The following is a 26,226-nucleotide window of genomic DNA, read 5'->3' on the forward strand; positions in this document are numbered from 1 at the left end:
AGAACCAATACCGTATTTTGGTAGCATGGTAACTTGAATTACTGGTGCCCAGCAACAGGGGATTGCCTGCAAGACTAAACACTGGAAGTGGGCCTGGCTGGTGGCCGGGTCAGTATCCCGAGGAGAGGCTGGTTGATCTAAATTTCACACGTGGCTTCCGAGTCTGCTTCTGTCTGTGGCCATTTTGACTAGTTTTCGTTTTCTATATTCTGCTGGCCATTTAGTTTGTTCCTGAGGAAAATGGCTCAAATTGACATTTGGACACATTTGGAAAGGAAAAAAAGCACTAAAGAGCAGCCTCATTCTACTTAAACAGTGTGCAACCAGACTAATATTTCCAGTAGTTCAACCTGCTATGAGTCCCAAGTCATCACATCATCAGAGGTTTATGCTCCGTGTCCGTAGACGTGCAGAGCCTCTTCAGTTCTCCTTCCGCCCTGTCGCTGCGGTGTCAGCTTGTGCTCCGGGAGTTCCCGCAGCGGTGCACACGGCCTCCTACAGTGGATGAGGGTGGGCTGTCCCTCATGGAGGGCTCTCACCACGTGACTTTCCAATGTGCTCGTGCTTAATAGAGCACCTCCTTGGCACAGTGAAAGTTTTTTAAGTTGGACTTTGTTGAAATGCCCCTGGAGGCACATTTTAAAGCTGAGATTTTAATTACAGACCATTAACTACTGCTGCGTCTGTGTCTTTAATTGAGTACCATATATATAGTTCTAGGGCCCTTGAGGATTTTACCCCAACAGGTGAAGTTTTATGTGTTCAGTGGATTTTTGTTGTTGCTGTTTAAGCGAAAATGTTTGAATTCCGATAATTCTTGCTAGGAACACAAAAGAGGAAGCAGAAGATGCCCAGGAACTCAATAATTGAGTGGATGAAGATGAATATCGGAAAAAAAAAAGCAGGAAAATGGTATCTGAGCTGACTGAAGTACATAAAGTCCTAGAACCTTCACACATTTTTATTACTCAAAGAATTCTATTTTTATTTGGCAAACCATAGGGTTTATATTAGTTTTATTATCTTATGGTTGGGATGATCAGCACACTTAAACCTGAACTCAAACCTAAACCTGAACCTGAACTCAGACCTATAGTTTCGTCAAAATTCTAGCTAAAAATGAGAGAAAAACTTTAAAAATATCTCTTTCAGAAGTTCCAAACACCTATATAAAATTCTTAACACTTGGAAAAATTGTAAATTTACAAGTATTAGTTACCATAAATGAGTCTTCCTGATTATTTTCTTAACATGAGTAAAATGTCTTCAGAACTTTCTTCTCTTGAATATTCACTGCGGTTAATGAGTGTTCAGTGTAGTTTATAAATGATCGTTTAAACACAGAGATAGGAAGAAAATGAAGAGACCAAGCTTCTAGTATACATTCTGCCATAAACCAGTGGTATGATCTAGGGGCCAGTTAGTGTTCTCATGATTAAAATACCTGTTGTAGAGCATTCAGAGGTATCTCATAAGGGTAAAAATGAGGTCATGTATACAAAGCACTGAAAAAAATTTAAAGTGTTATATGACTTTTAAAGTAATCAGCATCATTTAAAATGGACGAATAGCATAAACTGAAGATGTTTAGCTTAGGGAAGGTAAGATGGAAGTGGTAAAGCAAAAGTGTCTTCTGATACTTGAGAGCTGCTCAGTTGATCTGGAGGACAGACTTTAAAAGCGGGTGGAAATTACAGCCCAGTAGTTTTCAGCATAACATAATAAAACAACTGTCTACAGCAGTGGAGTAGATGGTCTTGTGAGAGCGTGATCCAACTGTCCATGACAGCGTGCATGCCAAGTTCCTATACAGATTGTCGGAGATGCCTTTTGTGACATTAGCTGCTATAATTTATTATTGGACTAAGAGCTCTCTAAAATCCTTTCCAACTTTCAGAGCCTTAGTTCCTGTGTTCATCTAAAAAACGAATCAATGAATTTTGTGGCAGTTGATTCTATTGATTATGTTTATATGACAGGGTACAATCAAGTGGAAAAATATATTCATTTAGGTGTACCATAAAGATCCTAATGTGTTCTCCAGAGAACAGTGATATTTCTAGAGCATGGGAGGGCTGTATGCTTAGTGGGGATTCCTTAGCCCTCCCAGAAATGCCTTCACTAAGCAGCAGTGCTTTAAACAATCATTTGATGTTAACAATAAAAATCCAATTGAAGTCAGTATGTACTACATTATACCGTATTCTTTTTCTTCACATGAGAAATACCTTTGGAATTTAAAATCAAGGAAAGCCTTTCTTTTTCTGAGGAACTAGTATATTTCCTTATTCCAGTAACAAAGCTTTGTAATTTAGTGAGCCCATTGTCCTGGCTGCTAGGAAGCTCAAAGCAGATTTGAAATAACCGTGGCAACTCTGACAATTCTCAGAGTTGGCATGCTTACATTATCTCTTTTTCCCTTGGTCTGAATTTTCTTTCTCTTTCATAATGTTTTAAACTGTTAAAAAATTTTTTTAAAGATGGTCATACTTTTAAAGTAGTCACTGTAGATACCTTCAGTTGATTTTGCAAAAAAAAGTCTTTTATGCTCTTCTTTCTTTAGCCAACCTTGCTATTTTCCACATAGACACAGAAGCACAAACACACACATGCCAGTGTACTATTTTCTTCTTTTCAAAATATGCGGAAAATAAATTTAATAAAACACAGTAAATTATTTGCAGCTCTGAAGGGTTTGACAATCAAATAAATCTGATTATGTTCTCCTTGCAGATGATGGCCTATTTACCTAAAGATCAGGATGGTTTGTTCTTTCTTGGTCTTCTAAGGGTTACAGAACCTGTGAAATATATTACTTCACCATCCTCATGAAGTGTTTTAGTGATGGCCAAGAGGTTTTGGACAGTGAAGAATTTAGGACTCTTTTGAAGCTTATGACAAACGTTAATTTGAAGTTCAAAGATGCATAGTCTCTGCCAGTTTTTCTTTCCATTTATTTATTTATTCAAATTTTATTCCTGTACTCCTACCCGCATTCCTGATGATAGCACTTAACCCTTTCATAAAGAAGTTTCCTTTTGTCTTTTTAAGCTCCCTTGGAGTCAACTACTAGATATCATGGACATTCTTTTGCTTTTACAGAGAACTCTGGAAAGCAAGCAGCTTCCTCTTCATGGCCGAACCTGCCACAGGTCTAACATGGTAAGTTTTTGTATTTCATTTTGATACAGATTCTGTAGGCCCTCTGTTGTAAGCAACTAAACTTTTTTGAAAAGAAGTTATCTTTTTAAAAATTTAAATATAGTTGATGTAAAATATTGTGTTAGTTTCAGGTATACTGCATTGTAATTTGACATTTGCATATACATTACAAAATGAACACCACGGTAAGTCAAGTACCATCTGTCCCCATTCAAAGTTACTACAGTATTATTGATCATATTCCTTATGCTGTATATTATATCCCTGTGGGTTATTCATTTTATAACTAGAGATTTATACTGTTAATTCCCTTCACCTGTTTCACCCAACCCTCCACCTGCCTCTGCTCTAGCAACCATACATCTGTTCTCTGTATCTATGTGTCTGTTTTCATTTTGCTTTGTTTGTTTGTTTTGTTTTTTAGCGTCCACATATAAGTGAGATCAGACAGTATTTTTCTTTTCCTGTCTGATTTATTTCACTCAGCAAAATGCCCTCTAGAGTCATCCATGTTGTCACAAATGACAAGATTTCATTTTTAATGGCTGAGTAATATTCCATTGTGTGTGTGTGTGTGTGTGTGTGTGTGTGTGTGTGTGTGTGTATCACATCTTCTTTATCCATTCATCCATCCATGGACACTTAGGTTGCTTCCATATCTTGGCTATTTTAAATGATGCTGCAATGAACATTGGGGTGCATATATCTTTTGGAATTACTGTTTTTGTTTTCTTTGGGAAAATACCCAGAAGTGAAATTTCTGGATCATATGGTAGTTTTATTTTTAATTTGTTGAGGAAACTGCATACTGTTTTCCATAGTGGCTGCATCAATTTACAGTGCACAGGATTCCTTTTCCACCATATCTTCGCCAACACTTGTTATTTGTTGTCTTTTTTGGATGATAACCATTCTGACAGGTGTGAGATGGTATCTCATTGTGGTTTTGACTTGTATTTCCCTGATGATTTGAGACGTTGAGCATCTTTTCATATGTCTGTTGGCCATTTGCATATCTCCTTTGGAAAAATGTCGTCAGGTCCTCTGCCCATTTTTGAATCAGGTTGCTGGTTTGTTTGATATTGAGTTGTATGGATTCTTTGTGTATTTCAGATATTACCCATTATCACATATATCATTGCAAGTATCTTCTTACACTCAGTAGGCTGCCTTTTCATTTTATTGGTGATTACTTTCACTAAGCAAAAGCTTTTAGTTTGATATTGTCCCATTTGTTTATTTTTGCTTTTGTTTTGCTTGCCTGAGGAGACAGATAAAAAAAATACATTGCTAAATCCAATGTCAAAGATATTACTGACTATGGTTTTTTTTTAAAAGGACTTTTATGGTTTCAGGTCTTACATTTAAGTCTTTAATCCATCTTGAGTTTATTTTTGTATATGGTGTGAAAAGTAGCCCAGTTTGATGCTTTTGCATGTAGCTGTCCCGTTTTCCCAACAACATTTATTTAAGAGTCTGTCTTTTCCCAGTTGTATATTGTTGCCTCCTTTGTTGTAGATTAATTGACCATATGAACTTCAGTTTATTTCTGGGGTCTCTCTTCTCTTCCATTGATCTATGTGTCTGTTTTTCTGCCAGTACCATACTGTTTTGATTATTGTAACTTTGTAGTGTAGTTTGAAACCAGGGATTGTGATACCTCCAGCATTGTTCTTTCTCAAGGTCGCTTTGGCTATTAGAGATCTTTTGTGTTTCCACACAAATTTTAGAATTGTTTGTTCTAGTTCTGTGAAAAATGCCATTGGGATTGCGTTGAGTCTGTAGATAACATAGGGTAGTATAGTCACTTTAACAATATTAATTCTTCCAATCCATGAGCACAGTGTATCTTTCCATTTGTTTGTATCCTCTTCAGTTTCTTTCATCAATGTCTGATAGTTTTCAGAGTACAAGTCTTTTACCTCAGTGGTTAGATTTACTCCTAGGAATTTTATTCTTTTTGATGCAATTGTAAATGAGATTGTTTTCTTAATTTCTCTTTCCAATAGTTCATTATTAGTGTATAGAAATGCCACAGATTTCTGTATATTAATTTTGTATCCTGCAACTTTACTGAATTTATTGATGAGTTCTACTAGTTTTGGGGTGCCATCTTTAGAATTTTCTCTATATAGTATCATGTCATCTGTAAACAGTGACAGTTTTACTTCCTCCTTTCCAATTTGGATTCTTTTTATTGCTTTTTCTTGTCTGATTGCTGTGGCTAGGACTTCCAATACTATGTTGAGTAAAAGTGGTGAGAGTGGGCATCCTTGTCTTATTCTTGATCTTAGAGGAAATGATTTCAGCTTTTCGTCATTGAGTATGATGTTGGCAGTGGGTTTGTCATATATGACCTTTGTTATGTTGAGGTATGTTCCTTGTATGCCTACATTGTTGAGAGTTTTTATCATAAAATTGATGTTGAATTTTGTCCAAAGCTTTTTCTTCATCTATTGAGATAATCATGTGATTTTTATTCTTCAATTTGTTAATGTGGTGTATCACATAGATTGATTTGTGGATATTGATTTGTGGATAAATCCCACTTGATCATAGTGTATGATCATTTTAATGTACTGCTGAATTCACTTTCCTAGTATTTTGTTGAGGATTTTTTGCTTCTGTATTCATCAGTGCTATTGGCTTGTAATTTTCTTTCTTTTTTTGTGTGGTGTATTTGTTTTGGTATCAGGGTGATGCTGACCTCATAGAATGAGTTTGGAAACAGTCCTTCCTCTTCAATTTTTTTTTTTTTTTGAAGTAGTTTGAGAAGGATAGGTATGAACTCATTTTTAAATGCTTGGTAAATTCACCTGCAAGGCCATCTGGACCTGAACATTTTTGTTGGGAGTTTTTTTGTTTTTGTTTTTTTTAATCACTGATTCAGTTTCATTACTGGTAATTGGTCTACTCATATTTTCCATTTTTTCTTAAGTCAGTCTTGGGATATTGTATGCTACAAGGAATTTCTCCATTTCTTTTAGGTTGTCTGTTTTATTGGCATATAATTGTTCATAGTAATCTCTTATGATGCTGTTCATATTTTCTATTTTTTCCTAAGTCAGTCTTGTGAGATTGTATGTTTCCAGGAATTAATCCATTTCTTCTAGGTTGTCCATTTTATTACCATATAATTGTTCATAATAATCTTTTATGAGCCTATGTATCTCTCTGGTGTCAGTTGTAACTTCTCTTTCATTTCTGATTTTATCTATTTGGGCCCTATCTTAGTCTCTATTTCACTTGTTTCTGCTCTTTATGATTTCTTTCCTTCTTCTAACTTTGGGTTTTGTTTGTTCTCCTTTTTCTAATTCCTTTAGGTTTAAGTTTAGATTGTTTATTTGCTATTTTTCTTATGTCCTGAAGTATGCTTGTATTGCTGCAAACTTCCCTCTTAAAACTGCTTTTGCTGCACCCCGTAGATTTTGGATCATTGTGTTTCCATTTTCATTTTCCTCCAGGATTTTTTGTTTCCTCTTGATTTTGTCAATGACCCATTGGTTGTTTAGTAATATATTGTTTAGACTCCATATGTTGGTGTTTTTTTGCAGTTTTTTTCTTGTAGTTGATTTCTAGTTTCATGCCTTTGTGGCAAAACCTGGGGCCCAGGTTCAGGTTCAATCCCTGGTCGGGGAACTAAGATCCCACAAGCCATGCTGTGTGACCAAAAAAAAAAAAAAAAAATAGAATATCTAATTTTATAGGTAATTTCCTATTTTTTGACCTGTCACTATAAAATTTTTTTAACCTTGTAATCATTATTGTTTTCAAAATTACATGAAGTATTTTTTAGAAGTGTCAGTGCAAGGTTTACAAAAGATTTCTGACACTACTTAAAATTATATCATTTTAAAAAATGACAATAAGAAGTATATCTATGAAAAATTACATTGTAATTTTATGTATTCTTATTCTCACTTGTTTCCTGATTAAATTTGCTAATTAGTTCTGTAAATAATATTTTTAGTTGCACCCACTGCTGCCATGTTCCTTGGGATATGAAGGCTTGAAGGCTTTCTGCCTCTTATATCTTATAAAGATTTTGTAAAAAGAATTCAGATGACTCTAAGGGTGAGTCATAAACCACACTTAGATAAGGTTAATTTTCCTTCATCAGATTTGGGGTGGGGGGATAGTTTTAATCTCTCAGTGATATTTAAAAACTCAAAGGCAGCAAGATTGTATAATTAATTCTGGGTTTATCTTGATAATTTTTTCAATTGTAAAGTTCAAAAATTATTCTTTTTTATTTGAATTTTATTTATTTATTTTTTATACAGCAGGTTCTTATTAGTTATCTATTTTATACATATTAGTGTATATATGTCAATCCCAATCTCCCAATTCATCCCACCACGCCCCCTCCACTTTCCCCCCCTTGGTGTCCATACGTTTGTTCCCTACATCTGTGTCTCTATTTCTGCCTTGCAAAGCGGTTCAGCTGTACCATTTTTCTAGATTCCACATATATGCGTTAATATATGATTTTTTTTCTCTTTCTGACTTAACTTCACTCTGTATGACATCCGTGTCTCTACAAATGACCCAATTTTGTTCCTTTTTATGGCTAATACTCCTTTGTATATATGTGCCACATCTTCTTTATCCATTCGTCTGTCGATGGGCATTTAGGTTCCTTCCACATCCTGGCTATTGTAAATAGTGCTGCAGTGAACATTGGGGTGCATGAGTCTTTTTGAAAAATTATTCTTCTAAACTAAATGTATATTTTTTTCTTTGAAATTAATATATGGGGAGACACTTTGAAAATAGGTAAATAACGTTATTTCTCATAAAACTTTTACCCAACTAGTTTTAGTATCCATTGTTGATCTTCTGTCTCCATGATTGTTTTTCTTTATTAGTTGATATTCTACTATAAGGAAGCACTGGCCCTTCTTATTTATTTATTTATTTGGATAGGGACTCACAGATTCTTATTTTATTAAATAGGTTATGATCCATTACTATCATCATTTATTTTGATGCTCAAATTATCCTAGATTTGGCTAGGGGAAGCCCCAGTAGTCCTTCTGTGTCATTTTTACATACCCCATTATTTTTTGAAAAATCCTTTACTTTTTTGTGAAGTATGATATTCCAAGCTCATCTTGTACTTTCTCTGCCCCAACCCTGACATCAGCCATTTCTCCAAGCAGCTATATTTCGTTTTGATAGAGAATGATACCAAGACCTGAGTGCTAAGTGTGCTCATTTCTACTCGTATGGCATTATTTCCAGGCCCTTTCAGAGGAAAAAAGATAGGTAGATAGATAGATAGATAGATAGATAGATAGATAGATCGATCAAACTATGAGTTCACATATTGGAATATGATAGCTGCAATTCCAGTCCAACACCACAAGCTACATTATAGTTTAGTACTGTGCAATGGGTACAAATGTGAGCCACATATGTAATTATAAACTTTCTAGTTGCCATGTTTAAAAAAGTAAAGAAACAATTTAAATCTATTTTAATAAAGTATTTGTTTAACACAATGTATCCTAATTTTTACCATTTCAACCTATAATCAAATAAGACGTTATTAGTGAGATATTGTACTTTTTTCCCCCTTGTAGTAAGTTCTTCCTAAGCTAGTGTATATTTGATGCTTACAGCACATCTTCAATTTGGTTTAGCCACATTTCAAGGGTTCAGGAGCCATATGTGGCTAATAGCTGCTGTATTGCACAGCAGAGTCTTCTTACTTTCTGTGTTGGTTATCCCATTCCTCAACAATGGAAAATCTGGCTCCCATTATTTTCAGAAGCCCAGAATTTTGCTCAAGCCTGGAATATACAGGAGGTAGCCTCAGAATGGCTAATTTATACCGCTGAAAAAAAGCAAAATTACTAATTAGTGTTTGTTCTCATTTTTTATATCAAAAACATACAGTGAAAGCCATAAGTCTTACCTGTGCAATTCAATGAGTTTTAATCAGTGCCTACACCTGTGTAACCCACATCTCTAGCATTTTCATCACCTGAGAAATGACCCCTGCGCTCCTTCCTAGTCAGTCCTCTGCCCCTTCCAGAGGCAACAGTTTATCTGACCTTTTCCATTATGGAATAGATTTTCCTCTTCTAGAAATTACATAAATAAAATCAAAGTGGATTTTGTGTGTGTGTGTGTGTCTGGCTTCTTTCCTCTTAGTATAACGTCTGTGAGATTCATCCATGTTGCTGCATTTTTTTTTAACTGCTGAAAAGTATTGCATTGTATAAATATACACACTTTGTTTATTCATTGCACTGTTAATAGACATTTGAGTTGTTTCCAGTTTGGGCTAATATGAATAAAGCTGCTAAGAACATCTTTATCTTAGTCTCTGTGAGGACATACATTTTCAGTCCTCTCCGGTAAATACCCAGCAGTGGAATAACTAGGTCATAAGGTAAATGTAATAATTTTCTTTTATACGGTTAAATAGTGTTAACACTGAAATGTTATTAACTGTTTTTGAAACCATCGACAATACTTTTATCTACAGTTTGGCTTTAAAAGCTAACTAAAGGCATTTATATTATTATGACACTTTTTCATGCTGGGTCAAGTAGTGTGCCAGGATAACATTTTCTCCTTTCCAAGTCCATTATCATTTTACCCTTTCCTCCTTCTGCACCCTCCTCTCCTCTCCTTCTCCCGTGGACTGGACTTCTCTCACTCATCCTTCAGGCCTCTCTTCAGACTCTACTCCTCTTGGAAGCCCATCATGACCTTCCCAGTCTGGTGAGATGACCCTCTTTCTCCTCTGTTTCCTCCTATCATGATCTGTCTCACCCAGCATTGTGAACACTGGCGTGTGTGTCAGTCTTCTCTTTTTCATTGCGAGCTCCTTGAGAACAAGAATTGTTTCCCATTTTTCTTTGCATACCTGTTGCCTAAGCATATCTGGCACAGTAAGCCCTCAGCAAATGTTGGTTGAATGAATAATGAAGAGTCAGGTAACTACTTAAGGTCTGTAGTGAGTTAGAGGTAGAACAAGAACTCGAATTGAAGTTTGTTTTTAAATTCATTGTTTTCCTCTTAGTTTTCTGGATCATGCATTTTGTTTCAGCCAAAACAAATGTAAAAGAGATTGTTCACACTTGGTTGAGATAAAGAAACTAATAAATCTTTAGAGGCCAGATGTGAGTATCTCAGAGACAAATAGTTGGCACTAGCAGTGGTACCATTGGATTCGTGTGTGGGTGAACAGCAGAACCTGTGGAGCCAAGGCAGGTAAAGGATGAGAGCAGGACCCATGGGGATGGGGATCTCCGGAAACACTGGGCCCCTTTTCAGGGCTACTCTTCCTAATGAGAAAGAGCACTGACATCAGTTGCAGCAACAGATACCAACACAATTTTACTCACAATCTACATTTTAGGTCACTTGGCCAGATTTTTCAGTATCCATGGTGACGGGTTGATCTACTATTTCCAGGGCTGGATTATACTCCAGGGGAAAGAGCTGCATGATGCACAACAGTATTTACAGACATATATGTGTGGACAATAATATCATTGTCAGTCACTGTCAAACAAAACAAACTTTATGGTTGTTTTCTTCCCCAGCCATTGTTCTAAGTGATATTTCAGGCTTCATTTTAAAAACTGGGACTGTATAGTGTTCAGAAATCTTTAGTTCCTGTTGTGATTGAAATGGAATTCTAGCCGTTAAGAGTTGCAGAACAGGACCAAACAAACAAACAAAACAAAACAAAACAAAACAAAAACCCAAATGCTAAACATGACATCAAAGCTCCTGATCAATTCACAATCCGTCATCCAATATTTATTTACATTTTTTAGACTGCAGAAGGGTTGATTGAGGCACCTTAGTGAGAACATTACTAATGGTAAACCCAGTATTCTTGGTGTCAACCCAGGATATATTTATATTTTTTTAGACTGCAAAAGGGTTGATTGAGGCACCTTAGTGAGAACATTACTAATGGTAAACCCAGTATTCTTGGTGTCAACCCAGGATATATTTATATTTTTTTAGACTGCAGAAGGGTTGATTGAGGCACCTTAGTGAGAACATTACTAATAGTAAACCCAGTATTCTTGGTGTCAACCTAGGATATATTTATTTTTCCTCAGAGCAGCAGCACACAGAGTGTGGACAGATGGAAAGATTTTTTTAAATTCAGTCTCTCTGCCATGTTGATAATAAATAACCACAAGTTTTGATTATAGGACTGGTTTTTGTCCTTCCTGAGAGATAAAACCTCAATGTTAGCCTTCCATTTGTTTTCTTTTTTCCTTCTGCTTTGCCTTATCCTTTTTCTGGTTCAGCCAAGTGTCCCAAGGCATGTTGATTATAAAATGGAATCTGATTTTTTATCTCTAGGACATATTTTGTGATTATAAAACTTTAAAACTTACATCCAAAAACGTTTAACATAGTGTAATCAATCCTCTTTCAGTTAGTGATACCAGATAGTGTCGTAGCATTAATCCAAAAAAGCAAATTATATTGGTCACCTTCAGCAGCATCAGAAACTAATTTGCTGATTTAAAAAAATCAATGACCACAAAAGTATTGATGGAAATGCCTGGCACCTTCGTAGTGTTTGAACTATGCTGGTTTAAACTCTATAAATACAGTTGGTGATGTATTTATATTAATAAATACACAGTAATAGAAATAAATATTACTTTTACAAATGAGTAAGGACCCTGTGCTTTTTGAGTAGAGAGAGACAAAATTCAGCTCAGAAGTTACCTTTTTCATTTGTGCATGTAGACACACCTTATTAATCAGGTCTGGTCGATTTTTCCTTTTTTCAGGCCGTCTTAAAAGGGGAATCATGAGTTAGGAAACACTGAGGGGGGCCAACCTAAGGTAGGCCCCAGCTTTGTCTGTAATCAAATTAAGTGACATCCTCAAGTTTTTAAAATTGCCTGTTTAAACATATCCCTTGCTTGTTGGTGATTTGCTCCAGACGCCATAAAAAGAGTATACTTTATAGGGCCTGGCTTCCATGGAGATCAATTATGACTTTCCTCAAAATATGAGGAGTTGGTTTTATGAATTGGTTTGTTTGTACATCATTGTCTGAGATGTCTGTCTGAAGACTTTATATGGAGAGGATATAGACATGAGATCCTATATGTTTGAGCTGTTTTTCCACATGTACTGATATATTAAAATTCTATCACATACTCTTCATTTGAGAGTAATTGAAAAAATTTTCAGGTATATTCTCTTTCAATAAAGAAGTAGTTAAATTTATATATATATTTTTTAATAGATTTATTTATTTTTATTTACTTATTTTTGGCTGCGTTGGGTCTTTGTTGCTGCGCACGGGGTTTCTCTAGTTGTGGTGGGCGGGGGCTACTCTTCGTTGAGGTGCGCGGGCTTCTCATTGCGGTGGCTTCCCTTGTTGTGGAGCATGGGCTCTAGGCATGTGGGCTTCAGTAGTTGTGGCACACGGGCTCAGTAATTGTGGCTCACGGGCCCTAGAGCGCAGGCTCAGTAGTTGTGGCGCACAGGCTTAGTTGCTCCACGGCATGTGGGATCTTCCTGGACAAGGGATTGAACCTGTCTCTCCTGCATTGGCAGGTGGATTCTTAACCACTGTGCCACCAGGGTAGTTCCAAATTTATATTTTTATAAAAATATTTTATGGGCAGATATTTCAGTATGTATCTCTAAAAAATAAGAACTCTTTGTAATTAAAAAAAAAAAACCTTCTCCTTGTTATAATTCTCACACCTGAAACATTAGTAACATGAATTTAAGTTTTGAAAAGTTGGGAAATAGGTTAGGTTGTATTGTATAGCTATAATTGTAAATAATAAGTTGATATTATCTGGATGTTAGAGGAATTGCCAATGTCAGCTGTGATTATAATCATTGACGAAGAATGAGGGTTACACCTTTCCTGAACCTGATAATATTCTCTGTTGTGACTCTGGTATCAAATAGAGTATCTAATTCACACCAATCATTTGATATCTGTACTAAGAAGCAAATAGAAAAAATGGGAAGATGATTTTGACAGAATTGTGGAGTTATGTCAAAGAAGGGTCTTACTAACGATTGAAAGCCCTTTGTACCTTGATTTTATCAACTCTGTTAATTCTCAAGTTTGAGTAAAACCCCATTATACATTTTCAGTGCCCTATTCCTCAGTTAATGAGTATTTCTTGAGAAATTCAGTCTGTATATTATTTGTCTAATCTTTTCCAAACCCTTAATGCACTTTGGTAGTCTTTTAATTGATCCACATTTGACTTCCTATGAAATTTATCATTGCTTGTGATTCCTCTATCACATCATGTAGAAGATGAGGAGTCAGACACATCCAGATGAGCCCCACGGGGACTACTGAAGGGCAAAAGGGTGGGGCATAAAGCTGGAGGACACATTTCAGGGGTCAAATAGTACTAGGGACTCATCATCATAGCCTAGAGAGGAGATAAAGTCACAACTTCAAACTCAGGACCAGATGGAGAGCAGGAATTAAACAACACATCAATTACAAAGTTATCTGGAAAATCCCCAAATATCCCCAAATGACACATTCTAGATCTATGGGTAAAAGAAGAAATCACAAGAAAATTTAGAAACTGTTTTGAACAGAATGAAAATGAAAATACAATGTATATATAAAAACTTGTGGGATGAAGTCAAAGCAGTTTTAGAAACAAATTTATAACATTAAATGCTTATATTAGATAAGAAGAAAGGTCTCAAAACAAGGATCTCAATAAAACTAGGAAAAGAGAAGCAAATTTAACTCAAAATAAGCAGAAGGAAGGTAATAATGAAGATCAGAGCAGAAATCAATGAAAGAGTAAACAGAAAAACAATAGGAAAAAATCAGTTAAATTAAAAACTGGTTATTTGAAAAGATTAATAAACTTGACAAAACTTTATCCAGACAGAATAGGAAAAAAAAAAAAGAGAGAGAAAATACTAATGAGCAATATTACAAATGAAAAAGGGAACCTCACTACAAATCCAACAAATTAAATTTTATTTCTTACACATTCAATGAATCTATCCTTAATTTTGTTTTTTATCAGCCCCAACATTTAAAGGATGATGAGGGTATATTATAAACAACACATAAAATTGACAAATTCCTGAAGAGGTGCAAACCAGCAAACCTCACTCAAGAAGAAATAGAGTACATGAATAGCCTTATATCGATAGAAGTAATAAATTTGTATTCATTTAGCTGCGTCCATCCTAGATTTGTTTGACTCCAAAGCCACTGTGCAATGAAGTGGTCAAAGCTGTTCAACAAAAACTCTCCTACTATTCCGCTTACTCACCTTAAAATGTCTCTATGAGCCCATCCAACCAGTTTTCTATCCCTCGGGACTCTGAGGATAAAGTGTTTCTAGTCACTGATTCTCAAATATAGTTGGTTTTGCTCATGCAAGCAGGATGAGTTACTTCTCAAATAGGAATAGAATGAATCACAGAAAACTTCACAGAGGAGACAAAAGTTAATTTGGGTGTTAAAATGTAAGGATTAGTGTACATGGAGAAAAGGTAAGAAAAGGTTTCCCAGTTGTAGTGCGATGCTAGGACATTCTTGATGGATTTCCAGAATGGCCTCCATTCATTGGAAGGGTTACTGAAATAGAAACTACAGCCTAGAATGCTTTATTTCTATACCTGGAATGCAGTTGGAAGCCAAGATTAAGTAGAGATTCATTAAATGACAAGAAACATAATTTATTGGGGGAAAGGTTTATTTTCCTCTAAGGAGATAAGCAAGCATTTGGTCAGGGCAAAGTTTTTGAGGAAGACTTTTCTTTTTAAAAGTTATCAAAGGATTGAAGAACAAATTCTGTCATGGATAAATGACTAGTTTGGAGACCTAAAACAAAAGCATAAATAAGTATTTTCTAAATAAATAGAATTACAATTAGTAGGATTACCTGGGATCAGGACTAGAATTGGCTTTATTTAAAATTTTTATAAATGAGTGAAAACTTCAAATTCACAAATGATATGATGTTTTTCTAGGTGGAAAGATGCCAGCTACAAAGGGAAAATCTGAAGCAATATCTCAGAGACTGAGTTAATGGACAGGAAAGTGGCAAATGGGTTTCTTTCTGACAAACATAGGTTATCATGCATTTATGGAAAAATAATTCAAACTGTATTTATCAAATGATGAGTTTCAGTATTTAGTCACACTTCTGAAAAGGAATCCAGGAGTTACTGTAGACTATTCCTATTCTCCTGGTTTTAAAAGGACAATTAAATAAATAGGAGAGAAAAAAATGTTTGTGTGTGCTTGTGAAAATATTTTTGTGTCATTAGAAATGTTCCTCAACTTCTAACCAATGTCGCCAGGCATCATAAATTGCCTAGAAATGGCAGAGTGTTACATTATACTCAAAATTCCATTAAATTACAGAGAAAAGGAGTCATCATTTTAAGAAATCCAGCAGAGTATCTTTGAGTAGATGGCAAAGATGAGGCACAGGTTGTAATCTGTAATTACATCTGTGAGTATAGTCACATATTTACTTCTTGATTTCAGTCAGCGTGAAATAATTATGTGTTCCAGATTGGAGTGCATTCAAAGTTATGTTTAAAAAGTTCATGCAGATTTCCCACTTTGCTTTAAGAAAAATCTGCTCCTAATGTTATGCGCCCCTCCAGCATTCCATAAATGGGCACCCTAGAGATCAGAATAACTAATAAGTAGAACAATTTAAGAATAGCCTCTCGCAAATCAAATTGGAGCAAATGTGAGATCCATCTAGCAGTAACCAAATACATGCTTCCCCAAATCATATACACCCATTTAAGCTCTGAGTATATTCTATTAACAAATTTAGGTTTGAGCCTCCCTGTAGGCTCTAGTAATGCAGTTTAAGCAGTGAAAAAGGCTTTATCTGTTCAAGAAAACTTAAGTAGAATATTAAACAAAGAATATTTAACCCACATTTCCCTTGTGGAATATGATAGCCATCATTTTTCTTTGGTTTAGTCCTCATACACCTCAGTGCAACATTTAGGTGAACATAACAATCTTCCTTTCAGCTCTTTTTTCAGCAGCCTGCACATTTGTGAGGTTTTTTTAAAAACATACTTGAAAATCACGGTCATGGCTGCTTTCTCAGATACATCTGTGCTTAGGTCAGGCAGTAAAAATAGTGAATGTTCATGGGGTAAGGTAGGGCACAAGGAGATTCAATCATGAAAGCAATTACAGGTGATAAAATTCTTCCATTTTCCTGCTCACAATTCTAAGAGGATCATTATTCAGTTGCCCTACCCGTTACTCTGAATCCCTTCATCTTCACATACTGAAGAAGTCTGTGTGATACTTAGTTCAGAAAAGTTCTTGAGGAAAGAGTCTGAGTGGTTTTGGTCTCACAGGAAACAAAGGCTGAACTTATTAAGTATAAGAGTACAAAAGTTCCATAGGTACACACTGAATGCATTCCAGTTCAACGGCTTAAATCAGGTAGTCTCTAAAGAATCAGAGATTTGGTCCTTCACACACACTTTTGATACTGAGTGAGTGTCCTTGTTCTGGCAGAGAGGTAATCTTCTGTATGGAGTAAGTGGCTCATATCTCTGAGTCCACTTTTTACCTTACATACTCAACTGTGTGTGATGCAAGAGCTCAGCAGAGAGCATCAAACTGTTGAGTATCAGCATCTTTGACTCGGGGAGTGTGCCCAGGGCTTGGAGTGAAAACTGCACGTGAGTCCTGGCTCAGATGAGTGACAGGAGAAGTTCTCTCCACCAACCTGAGTCTCCTGGTTTGGAGGTAGTAGTAATAATAACAACAGCAAGGCTACTCGTCTGGTGGCTTTCCATTATGAAGATGGAAAGGGTTGTGTTTGAAAATACTTTGTAATCTGTAAAACACCCTACTAATGTTCATTATTGTTATTGTTTCTTGTATTTGATAACAATGCTCATGGCATTGTTATTTCTTAAGCCAGTTTTCAGCTAGCCTCTGGATGGATTCTGAATTGTTTGGACAATGAATGTCAGTTGATCATTGTCCTCTGCTTTCTATGCACATGTGGTCCAGAAGCACACAGTGTAGAACCCTGGGCAGGTGTCCAATCATTGTCTCAAGAGCCAGAGTGGGCTTCTCTTTTGCATCCTACAGCACTGATGTAAGCTCAGATTCCCCTTGGACTCTTTTTAGCCCTGCCTTCAATTGCATCACTTAAGATACACACAAGTGGGGACTTCCCTGGTGGTGCAGTGGTTAAGAATCTGCCTGCTATTGCAGGGGACACAGGTTTGAGCCCTGGTCTGGGGAGATCCCACATGCCGCAGAGCAACTAAGCCTGTGTGCCACAACTACTGAGCCTGCTCTCTAGAGCCCACGAGCCACAACTACCAAGCCCGCGTGCTGCAGCTACTGAATCCCACATGCCTAGAGCCTGTGCTCTGCAACAAGAGAAGCCACCGCAATAAGAAGCCTGTGCACCACAATGAAGAGTAGCCCCCGCTCTCCGCAACTAGAGGAAGCCGGCGCGCAGCAACAAAGACCCAACATAACAATAAATAAATAAATAAATAAAACTGATTTTAAAAAAAAGATACACACAAGTGGTTAAGTATTTAATTATCTGGTTTTTGCTTGATATTCAGAATTCATAAAACATTAAAAAAATTCTGTGACCTTGGACAAGTCATGTAATCTTTCCAAGTCTTGTTTTTTTTCACTTCTGAAGGAGGTTAAACTACATACCTTCTGCGTCTTCTCCAACTTAGAATTTTTATGATGTTACTGTAATGTCTCCCTAAATGGTTAAAAAATAGCACCAAATAGGCATGCTATGTGTAATAGGGATTCCCTATTTTTAGAATGGATTGATGTTTTTAGAAACTGTTTGGCTAAAGAACTTTCTGTTAACTCAGTGTCACCCACCAACTTGTTGACCTCGGGGTGCTTTAAGTGAACTTAAGAAAGATTAAATTTTGACACCCACAGGTATTATCATCTCTGTTTCAAGCTTTTCATGAGTATAACCTGTCAGAGTTACTACCCTACAAATCAAAACGGTTATTAACCATCACAATTCCAGGCACCAAATAAGCAGAATAACCCTTTGTCTCCATGGTACATCTTTAGATATGGGCCTGAGCAGTTCAGGCCAAGATCTAGGGTCCTGTCTTCTAATGTATTCCTTTATTTGCTAGAGAGAAGCCTTCTCAAAGTGAGGGATCAGAGCCCCAGGGGAGAGTGTGGACCCCTGGAGAGCTCAATGGAGCTGTACTTTTGTCCTTTCTAGCTACTCTGCCCAAGGTCATTACAATCTCAGATTCTTATAAACATAAAACAAATAGAGTTTTAGGTAGCTTGACACATACACGTACTCTACATATAAACATGTGCATTTACATATACATAGATGTGTATAAATGTATGAATGTGTGGATAAGTATTTACTTAATCATTAAATACATTATCTTGGCTCTCAAGAAATTTACTGTCTTGAAGGATGGAGATAAAAATGTGCAAGTGCTCTGGTAACCTAGGTGTTCCTAAATAAAGATACACACATGGACTATCCAAATGTTTTATGACAGCTAGCATTTACTGAATATATACCGTGTGCCGGGACTAATTTAAGCTCTTTACATATGTTGACTCAGTTAATCCTCCTAAACAGCCTTATAAGGTAGGCGCTGTTTGATTCATATATATATATGTATGATATAATATAAATATTAAATATATTTGTATGAGGTAGATACTATTATATATTCAACTTATAGGTACTATTATATATTCAAATTTCACAGAGATTAAGGAATTTGCTCAAGGTCATATGCCCAAGCAAGTGGCAAAGAGGTGGGATTCTACCCAGGCAGCTGGCTCTAGAACCAGGTGCTTATCTTCCCCCCCCCCAGGCTGCGTCTGTGGTAAACGCAGGTTTCCAGTCAGCCTTTGGTGGGCAGGTACTCTGAGCACGCACCCCCCTGCACCCTCTGGGTTCTCGCTGAGCAGCTGTGCACGTGCTTAGTGGATTGTCAGGAGCCTCAACGGCAGGATGGTCCTACCAGATTCTGTCCTTCATCGTCAAAGGACATGGACAGTCTACAAAATCATTGTAGCTTGATTTTCTTACATAGGCTCCGAGATGGAGGTATGCGTGCAGGGAGTTAATTGGCGAGAGCTCCTAGGAACACCTATCAGGGAGTGAGGGAACAGGGAAGAGTCAGCATCCACTCGGAGGGGGCAGACTGTGATGCAGTTGCAACAGAGGCCCCAGCAGACCCCGTGTGAAGTTCTAGAGCTGAGATCCCCTTCCTGGATTGAGGCAACAGTGCAGGGCCTTAGTATCCCAACCTCAAGTGGTCACGGGGTGCAGGCTGCCCGAGGAGAGCAAGGCAGCTCCTTTTGGTTGAGAGCCGTTCCTGGGGAGGGAGTGGAGTGTGAAGCAGCCAGCAGACAACTGTCCCAGCAGTGGAGGGAATGAGAGGCCCAGCCTGCAGGGGGATCTGCATCCACTATAGACCCTCAGCGTCATGGCGAAATGGCAGGTGTTGGCCGTAGTACTTTGAGAAAGGAGTTCCCTGCTGTTTCCCTGCAGTGTTCATCTGCCTTGGAAAGGCAGATAGTGTTATGGAGAACGATGTGTATATATGGTCGGCGGGGGGGGGGGGGGGGGGTGGTAAGCAGGAACGAGGAACGAGGGAGAGAATGTTATCTCCCCCTCCCACTTCTTTCCATTCTGTGGGTGGATTACCAAAGCTCTTGCAAAATGAGGTCGGGTGGACTCAGACTTGTCAGTCTCTGGGAGGTTATGACGGATGGGCAATCTCTCCCACTCCCTCTCCCTGGAAGAAAATTTCTCGCCCGCTCTCTGGGAAATTAAAGTAATATATCCCTCCGGATGGAAGCCGACTCAGTGTAAAATCCATAGCTCAGGTAAATTCTATACTAAACCTGAAATGGTGAAATGATAAAATAACAAAACTATGTTTCTATAGGCTTCTCCTTTCTCAACAGCGTAGAATTATTGCCCCCTTCTCTCCCCTTCTCTTCTCTCCCCACCCTTGTTGTGTGTGTGTTTGTGTGTGTGTGTTTTTGTGTGTGTGTGTGTTTGTGTATTTTGGGGAAAACATGGAGATTTGTTATATATTTACAGCAATGTTTATCATGTATTGAAAGCTGCCTATGTGCCAGATACTTTAAGTATATTATTGCTGAATATCCCAATAACCTGCACAGTAGGTATTAATCACACTGTTTTGTAGAATGAGAAATTGCTGCTCAAAGAGTTTATGTGACTTGCTCGTGATCCACAGCCAGTAGGTGATAGAAGCACTTTGGGCAGATCCTGAATTCACATTGCCTCTCTGTGAAAAGGGGTTTGAAGTTCCTTGTGCCTCATTTGGGGTGTCTTGGGGTAGATGTTAGCAAGACAAAAGGCAAGGAAATGAATTTAGGGGTGGATAAATAGGGCTGTACTTATGCTTCTGCCCACCTTCTACAGTGCACTTTATGTATCCTGTGTGTGATGGCAGGAGCTAATGGCTTACACATCCCCAGTAACACACACAGTCTTTAACCAGAAAACTTTAATAACTGGTTTTTGCCTTGCTAGAAACAGCCTCTAATCTTCCTGGTAGAAAGTGGTGAATTTTCCTCTCACAGCTGGTATGGGCTTCCATTACAATAGAATAGTTAACTTTTCATTTGTAGCAGGAACTTGAATAGGAATATGCGGAATACAATTGAATAATGTTGTAATCCAAACTCAAAAGAGTTTGCCTTTAAATGTTGTCTACAGGATTTTTCCATCATATCTAACATTGAAGCTGGTAAACTTATCCAAGAACTTAAGACCCTTCATGCTGGTTTTTCATGGGGGACATCTGAAAAGAATGCCATTACCTAAATGATTGCTCCTCAAGGTGAATAAGATCGGCTTTAGTGCCTTCCAGTTAGAGAGGAGGACCCTAATCTTTGCCACTTGCTCCCAGGTCAGGAGGAAAAAAAAAAAAAAAAAAAAAAAAGGTCAGTGTGAGGGCACATCGGTCCTTATCTTGGAGCCAGGATGGATGAAGATCTGTGTTCTCCCATCTCCCAAGAGCCTCCCCAAAGATGATTCTTCCACAGGTTAAGTAAGTTTGGTCTCTGGCATGCCCAGCACACAGCCCATGATACTTTTGTCTTAAACAGTACCAGGTTTTAGAAAATGAAGTCAGATTGTCAAATTGAAGCAGGTTAAGTGTTTGTGCAGGTTAAGGCCTTTACTCAAGGCATTGAGTTACTGAAAGATTAGCCTTATGCTGAAATACTAAATGGCTGTAGAAGAAATCTGAAAAACGCCATTTAATATTATTAAAGACTTGAACAGAGAGGAACTGAGTCACGAGAAGAGAAAGAATTGAGGAGCAGGGTCAGTTAACTAAAGACTTAGAGACAAGTTAGGATCCGTACTGGAGAGAAAAGGAGGAAATGGAAATGTATTCGTTTTTACTGTAGTCGGTTTTTGTACTGTCTTATATCAGTGGTACACAGATGGTTAAACATTGCCTACAGGTCACTTAAGTGACTAAATAGCAGTGTAGCTTTCTGAACTGTGACCATAGAAAGATGAGTGTATTCTGCTTATGACATTGTTTGGTAAAAGATTACAACAAAACCTTTAGTGACAACATGATACATTAGCCAATACAGTGCAACAGGACAGAGACATAGTAAGGCACACGCACTGAGCAAAGGAGGCCATACCAGGGAGGACCCCACAAAGTACACCTTGAAGAGTGATTTCGTTTAGCAGAAACCCCATAGGCATTAGCAGACAACTTAGGACATGAAGACATGAAGGTCTGTGAAATGTTAATCCCGTGTAAAGTTGTTAATCTTATAGCAACCTTATGAAGAAAGGTAAGTGTGGTACAGTAATAAAAACCCTGTGCCATGGACAGTGTTGTACCAAGTTCACCCAACAACCTCTAAGCATGTTATAAACATGTGGTTTTGCAAGGGGGAAAGCTCCAGAACAGAGAGGATGGCCGTTTTACCTGAGGGCTCACAGCGGAATGAGTCCAGCCAGACTGTAGTTCTTAGTACCTCCTGAAATTATGCTTTATGTTTTCCTTCCTGATCCATTGCTCATGATTTTCCTTCCAGCCTGAGAAGGAATGGTTTGACCTTACCCCACCACCCCCTCCTTCTCCTTTCTTTCAGGTTCAGTGCAAGCCTCATCACCTTCTTTCTCAATCACTATGTCCCACTTCTCCCTTCTGCCATCTTTGATAATGCACAGTGCTTATTGTTTTTAGTGTGTTTGAAAAATCTAGATTGCCATGAAGTTCATCTTGATTTTTAAGATATGTCTGTCTTCCCTTAAACAGAAGAAATAGGGATTTACTTATACTCTAAGACTATTCTTATACTTTTTTCTGTTTTTACCCAAACTTCTCAAATAATGCTGAAGTCAGAACAGGCAGTCAGCAAATGCATGGTAGTCAATGAATGAATGAATGAATGAAGTAGTGTGTCTATTAGGAATTGTCGAATCATTAGTAACAATTACTTGATAATAGTGACCTTTAAAAGATAGGTGTTTATTTTCTTTGACATAAAACAAACAAACAAAAGTCTGCAAGCAGGAAGTCCAGGGCTATATAGTAACTATCCAATATTGTCAATGCCCTCAGTCTCCTTCTATGTTTCTGTCCCACTATCTTTAGCATGCAGAGACTTTTTAAAGGTTTCCTCATGGTTGTAAAATTGCTGCTGAAGTTCCAGCCATTATATCTCAGTAATGAAGAGGGAAGAAAGGGGAAAGGACAAAAGGAAGCAGACCTCCCAGATGAGTCAGCTCCCTTTAAAGATCTTTCTGGGACCCCTACCCAGATGACTACTGCATATATCTCATTGGTTACCTCTATTTGTAAGGGAATCTGAGAAGTATAATCTTTGGCTATGCACATTGTCATGCTGAAGAAAATTGGATTCTAATAGGAAGGAAGAAGGATATGGGATAGGCAATTACCAATCTCTGCCGTAAGTAGTGGTCAAAGTTGCCTCCTGATTGGGGTTTAATATCTTAGTATGTCTATAAGATTAGATGTCCTCCCAATATAATGCATCTCGGGGGGGGGGGGAGAATGAACAAGGCTTTGGAATTTAGACAAGGAAATATAAAAAAGAGTTATATCAGTCATCCTAGTTGGAAAAGAGGAGTCAAAGATTTGGAGATGTCAAGTTGAGGTTGTAAGGAACTGGAGCTTTTGATGAAGTTGAAAAGCAAGTATCATGGGAATGATAGGCATGAAGGAGCTAGAAAGATAGGCAGCTGTGGTCTGAGGGTGGAACACAGGATTTAAGATTCCAGAGGCTTAGCTGTTCCAGTGAGTGAGGGAAAAGCTTCAGGGCCTGGTTTCCAAAGTACACTGAGGTGAAGGTCATTAGAGTAGAAAAGATTTATAGGCTCCCGTGGAATAGAATCATATCTATTGAATGTGCTTTATATATTTCTTAGCTGTGCCGAGCACAGATGGACTTTCTTTTTGCTGTAAAAATAATATAATTACATTTTAGAAAATAGAGGGGGAGAATCCTCACGTTTCCACCATCTGCACAACTCATGTCCCAGTTCCACATGGTGTATGTGGTTGCAACCATAGCTTACAGATAATTGCCTATCCTTTTATTTTAATTCAACATTATAATGTGGGTACTTGGATATTTGTGCTCTTGGCTATCACACGGGCATCTCAGGATCAAACTCATTATATTTTATAAACGTTAAAACTTTCTCATTATAGGTTCTACATCTATCCAGCCACCAATTCAGAAATCTGGAAGGATCATTTACTGTTCCTTTTTGACACCCCACATAAGTATAATCATATTTTGTGCATTCTGTCTCTTATTTTCCTTCAAATCTGTCCCTCCTCTTCACTTCCGTGCTGGCTACATTAGTCACTCCCCCAGCATAAACGGCAGTGGTTTCATAACTTGTCTTCCTAATTCCAGAGTTGCTTCCTCCAAGCCACCCTCTTTTCTCTCAGGGTCTTGTAAAACACTAGTGTTCATAGTACTTGGTCTGCTTAAAGCCCTTCAGTCAGCTCCCCCATTACTTAGAAAAGGGTTAAATTCTTTAATGCGGCAAACAAAGCCCTCGGTAAATGGAACTCAGTCTTACCTTCCTAGTGTCATCTCTTGCCTCTACCGTTCTCCTGCACTCAGTCACACGGAACATTCATTTCAGCAAACGTTCCCATCTTTTACACTGCGCCGTGCTGTCCCACAGCTGTTCCACTTTCTGCTGATGATCTGCTGCTCTTCTGCTGATTCACCTGCTTCCTGACCTCTAAGCAGACACAGGGGCTTTCTCCCCCCTCTTCCCCTGGTTCTTCCATCACACTGCTATCACCACTCTCATCACATTTTTCTGTGGCTATTCATGTTTCTGTCTCCTGCACTGGATTATGAGTAACTTGAAGGCAGGAACCAGATCTCAAGATAAAATTATCTTCCTAGTGTCTGACATATATTAGATAGCTAGGAAATGTTAAAAAAAAAAACAAAACAAAACAAAACAGAAAAGCAAGAACCCTCTTACACTGGGTTCCCTGTAGCTCCCATCTTGCACTCATTTCCCTCAACCTTCTTGAACGAATTGTCAATGCCATGTAGCTCTCCCCTTTTACTTCCTATTCACCTTTCCACCTCAGGGTACTCGATTCCTACCGTCTCCACTTCCAGGAAGTGCTCTTGGAAAAGTCAGCAATGCTGGCATATTGCCAAGCCCCATAAACACTTTCCAGTACTTGACGTAACTGATTTATCACATGCCTTTGACACTGGAACTACTCTCTTTGTTGGAAAGCGCTCTCTCTCTCTTTCTTTCTGACACTGGGCAGTCCTCTGCCCTCTCAAACCCTTTCACCTCCTTTGTAAACTCTCCTCCTCTTGCCCTTCTCGAAGATTTGGTCCTTAGTCTACTACTGTCCTTATCTTCTGCTCTCAGTGTAGAAAACCTCCACAGTGTCATTTTAGCTCTGCAGTTTTAACTACCACTTACACTCTAATAAGTCTCTCAACTACATCCGGCCCCCATCTCTCATCTGCACTTCCAATTTGAATATCCAGCTGCCCACTGGACATATATATTTGTATGTTCCGTAACCTCCTTAAACACAGTGCTAACCTGAATTAAACATCTGCCCTCTAGCCTTTCCTCATCGCAGTGCAACCCTCCCTCTCCCCACCGAAGGCTCCTTCTGATTCCTTGTGTGAGTCAGCAACACCACCAAGGACCCGGTCAGCTTCCAGCCATCGGTGCTCTCTCTCTCCTCCCTCCCCCCACAGCTAATTCACCATCTTCAGTATGGCACTGCACCCTACGTCCTCCACTAAGTAGAGAGATCTTTTGAAACACAAATCCCACCTTGTTCTTCCTTATTTTAAACCTTTGAATAGCTTTCTGTCCTCTAGGATTAAGCAGACATTCTTTTTTTTTGTTTTGTTTTGTTTTTTGGCCGCGCCGTGGACATGCGGGATCTTCGTTCCCCCATCGGTGCCCCTTGCAGTGGAAGCGTGGAGTCTTAACCACCGGACCACCATGGAAGTCCCTAAGTAGACATTCTTGAGCAGGGCACAGCCGACTCACCTTGACCTGGCCCCATTTCCACCTCCATTTCACCTACTGCCGCTCCCCGCTTTGCATTTTTATGCTCTAGTAACCTTGAACTACTTGTAATTCTACCTTAAGTCCTTGTCTTGTTTGTGGTGGTCCATCTGCCTGGAAAGCTCTTTAACCCTTATTCGCTCTGATGATCCTAATCATCACCCCAGCTCTCCAGGCTGGACTGCTCTTTCCTGCACATTCTTGCTTAACACTCTTCCTCAGCTCTTACCACTTTATACCGAGATTGTCTTCCTCTGTTACCATTCAGCGCTTATCACTTTACACTGACATAGTCTTTCTATGTTACTTTTCCCTCATGGAAAGGCTAGGGGCTCCAGTTCTGGAATTACTCTCTTTGGGCTCAAACCCTGTTCCACACCTTATTAGCTGAGTGACCTTGGAAAAGTTACTAAACCCCTCCAATTTTGAGTCTCCCCAACTAGCAAAATGGAGATGAAAA

The 26,226-nt window shown here is 38.2% G+C and overlaps 1 protein-coding gene across 1 annotated transcript in view; it reads left to right on the top strand.

The window, feature by feature from the left end:
- The window catches only part of LMNTD1 (lamin tail domain containing 1), a 423,286-nt gene that overhangs the window by 21,060 nt on the left and 376,000 nt on the right, over window positions 1-26,226 (top strand). The window contains exon 2 of the mRNA XM_057557559.1: window positions 3,103-3,162. Coding sequence (XP_057413542.1) covers window positions 3,160-3,162 — 3 coding nt within the window. The 5' untranslated portion in view covers window positions 3,103-3,159. The remainder of the gene's footprint in view (window positions 1-3,102; window positions 3,163-26,226) is intronic.

The sequence above is a fragment of the Balaenoptera acutorostrata genome, chromosome 11, assembly GCF_949987535.1.
Source record: "Balaenoptera acutorostrata chromosome 11, mBalAcu1.1, whole genome shotgun sequence".
Taxonomy (NCBI): Eukaryota; Metazoa; Chordata; class Mammalia; order Artiodactyla; family Balaenopteridae; genus Balaenoptera; species Balaenoptera acutorostrata.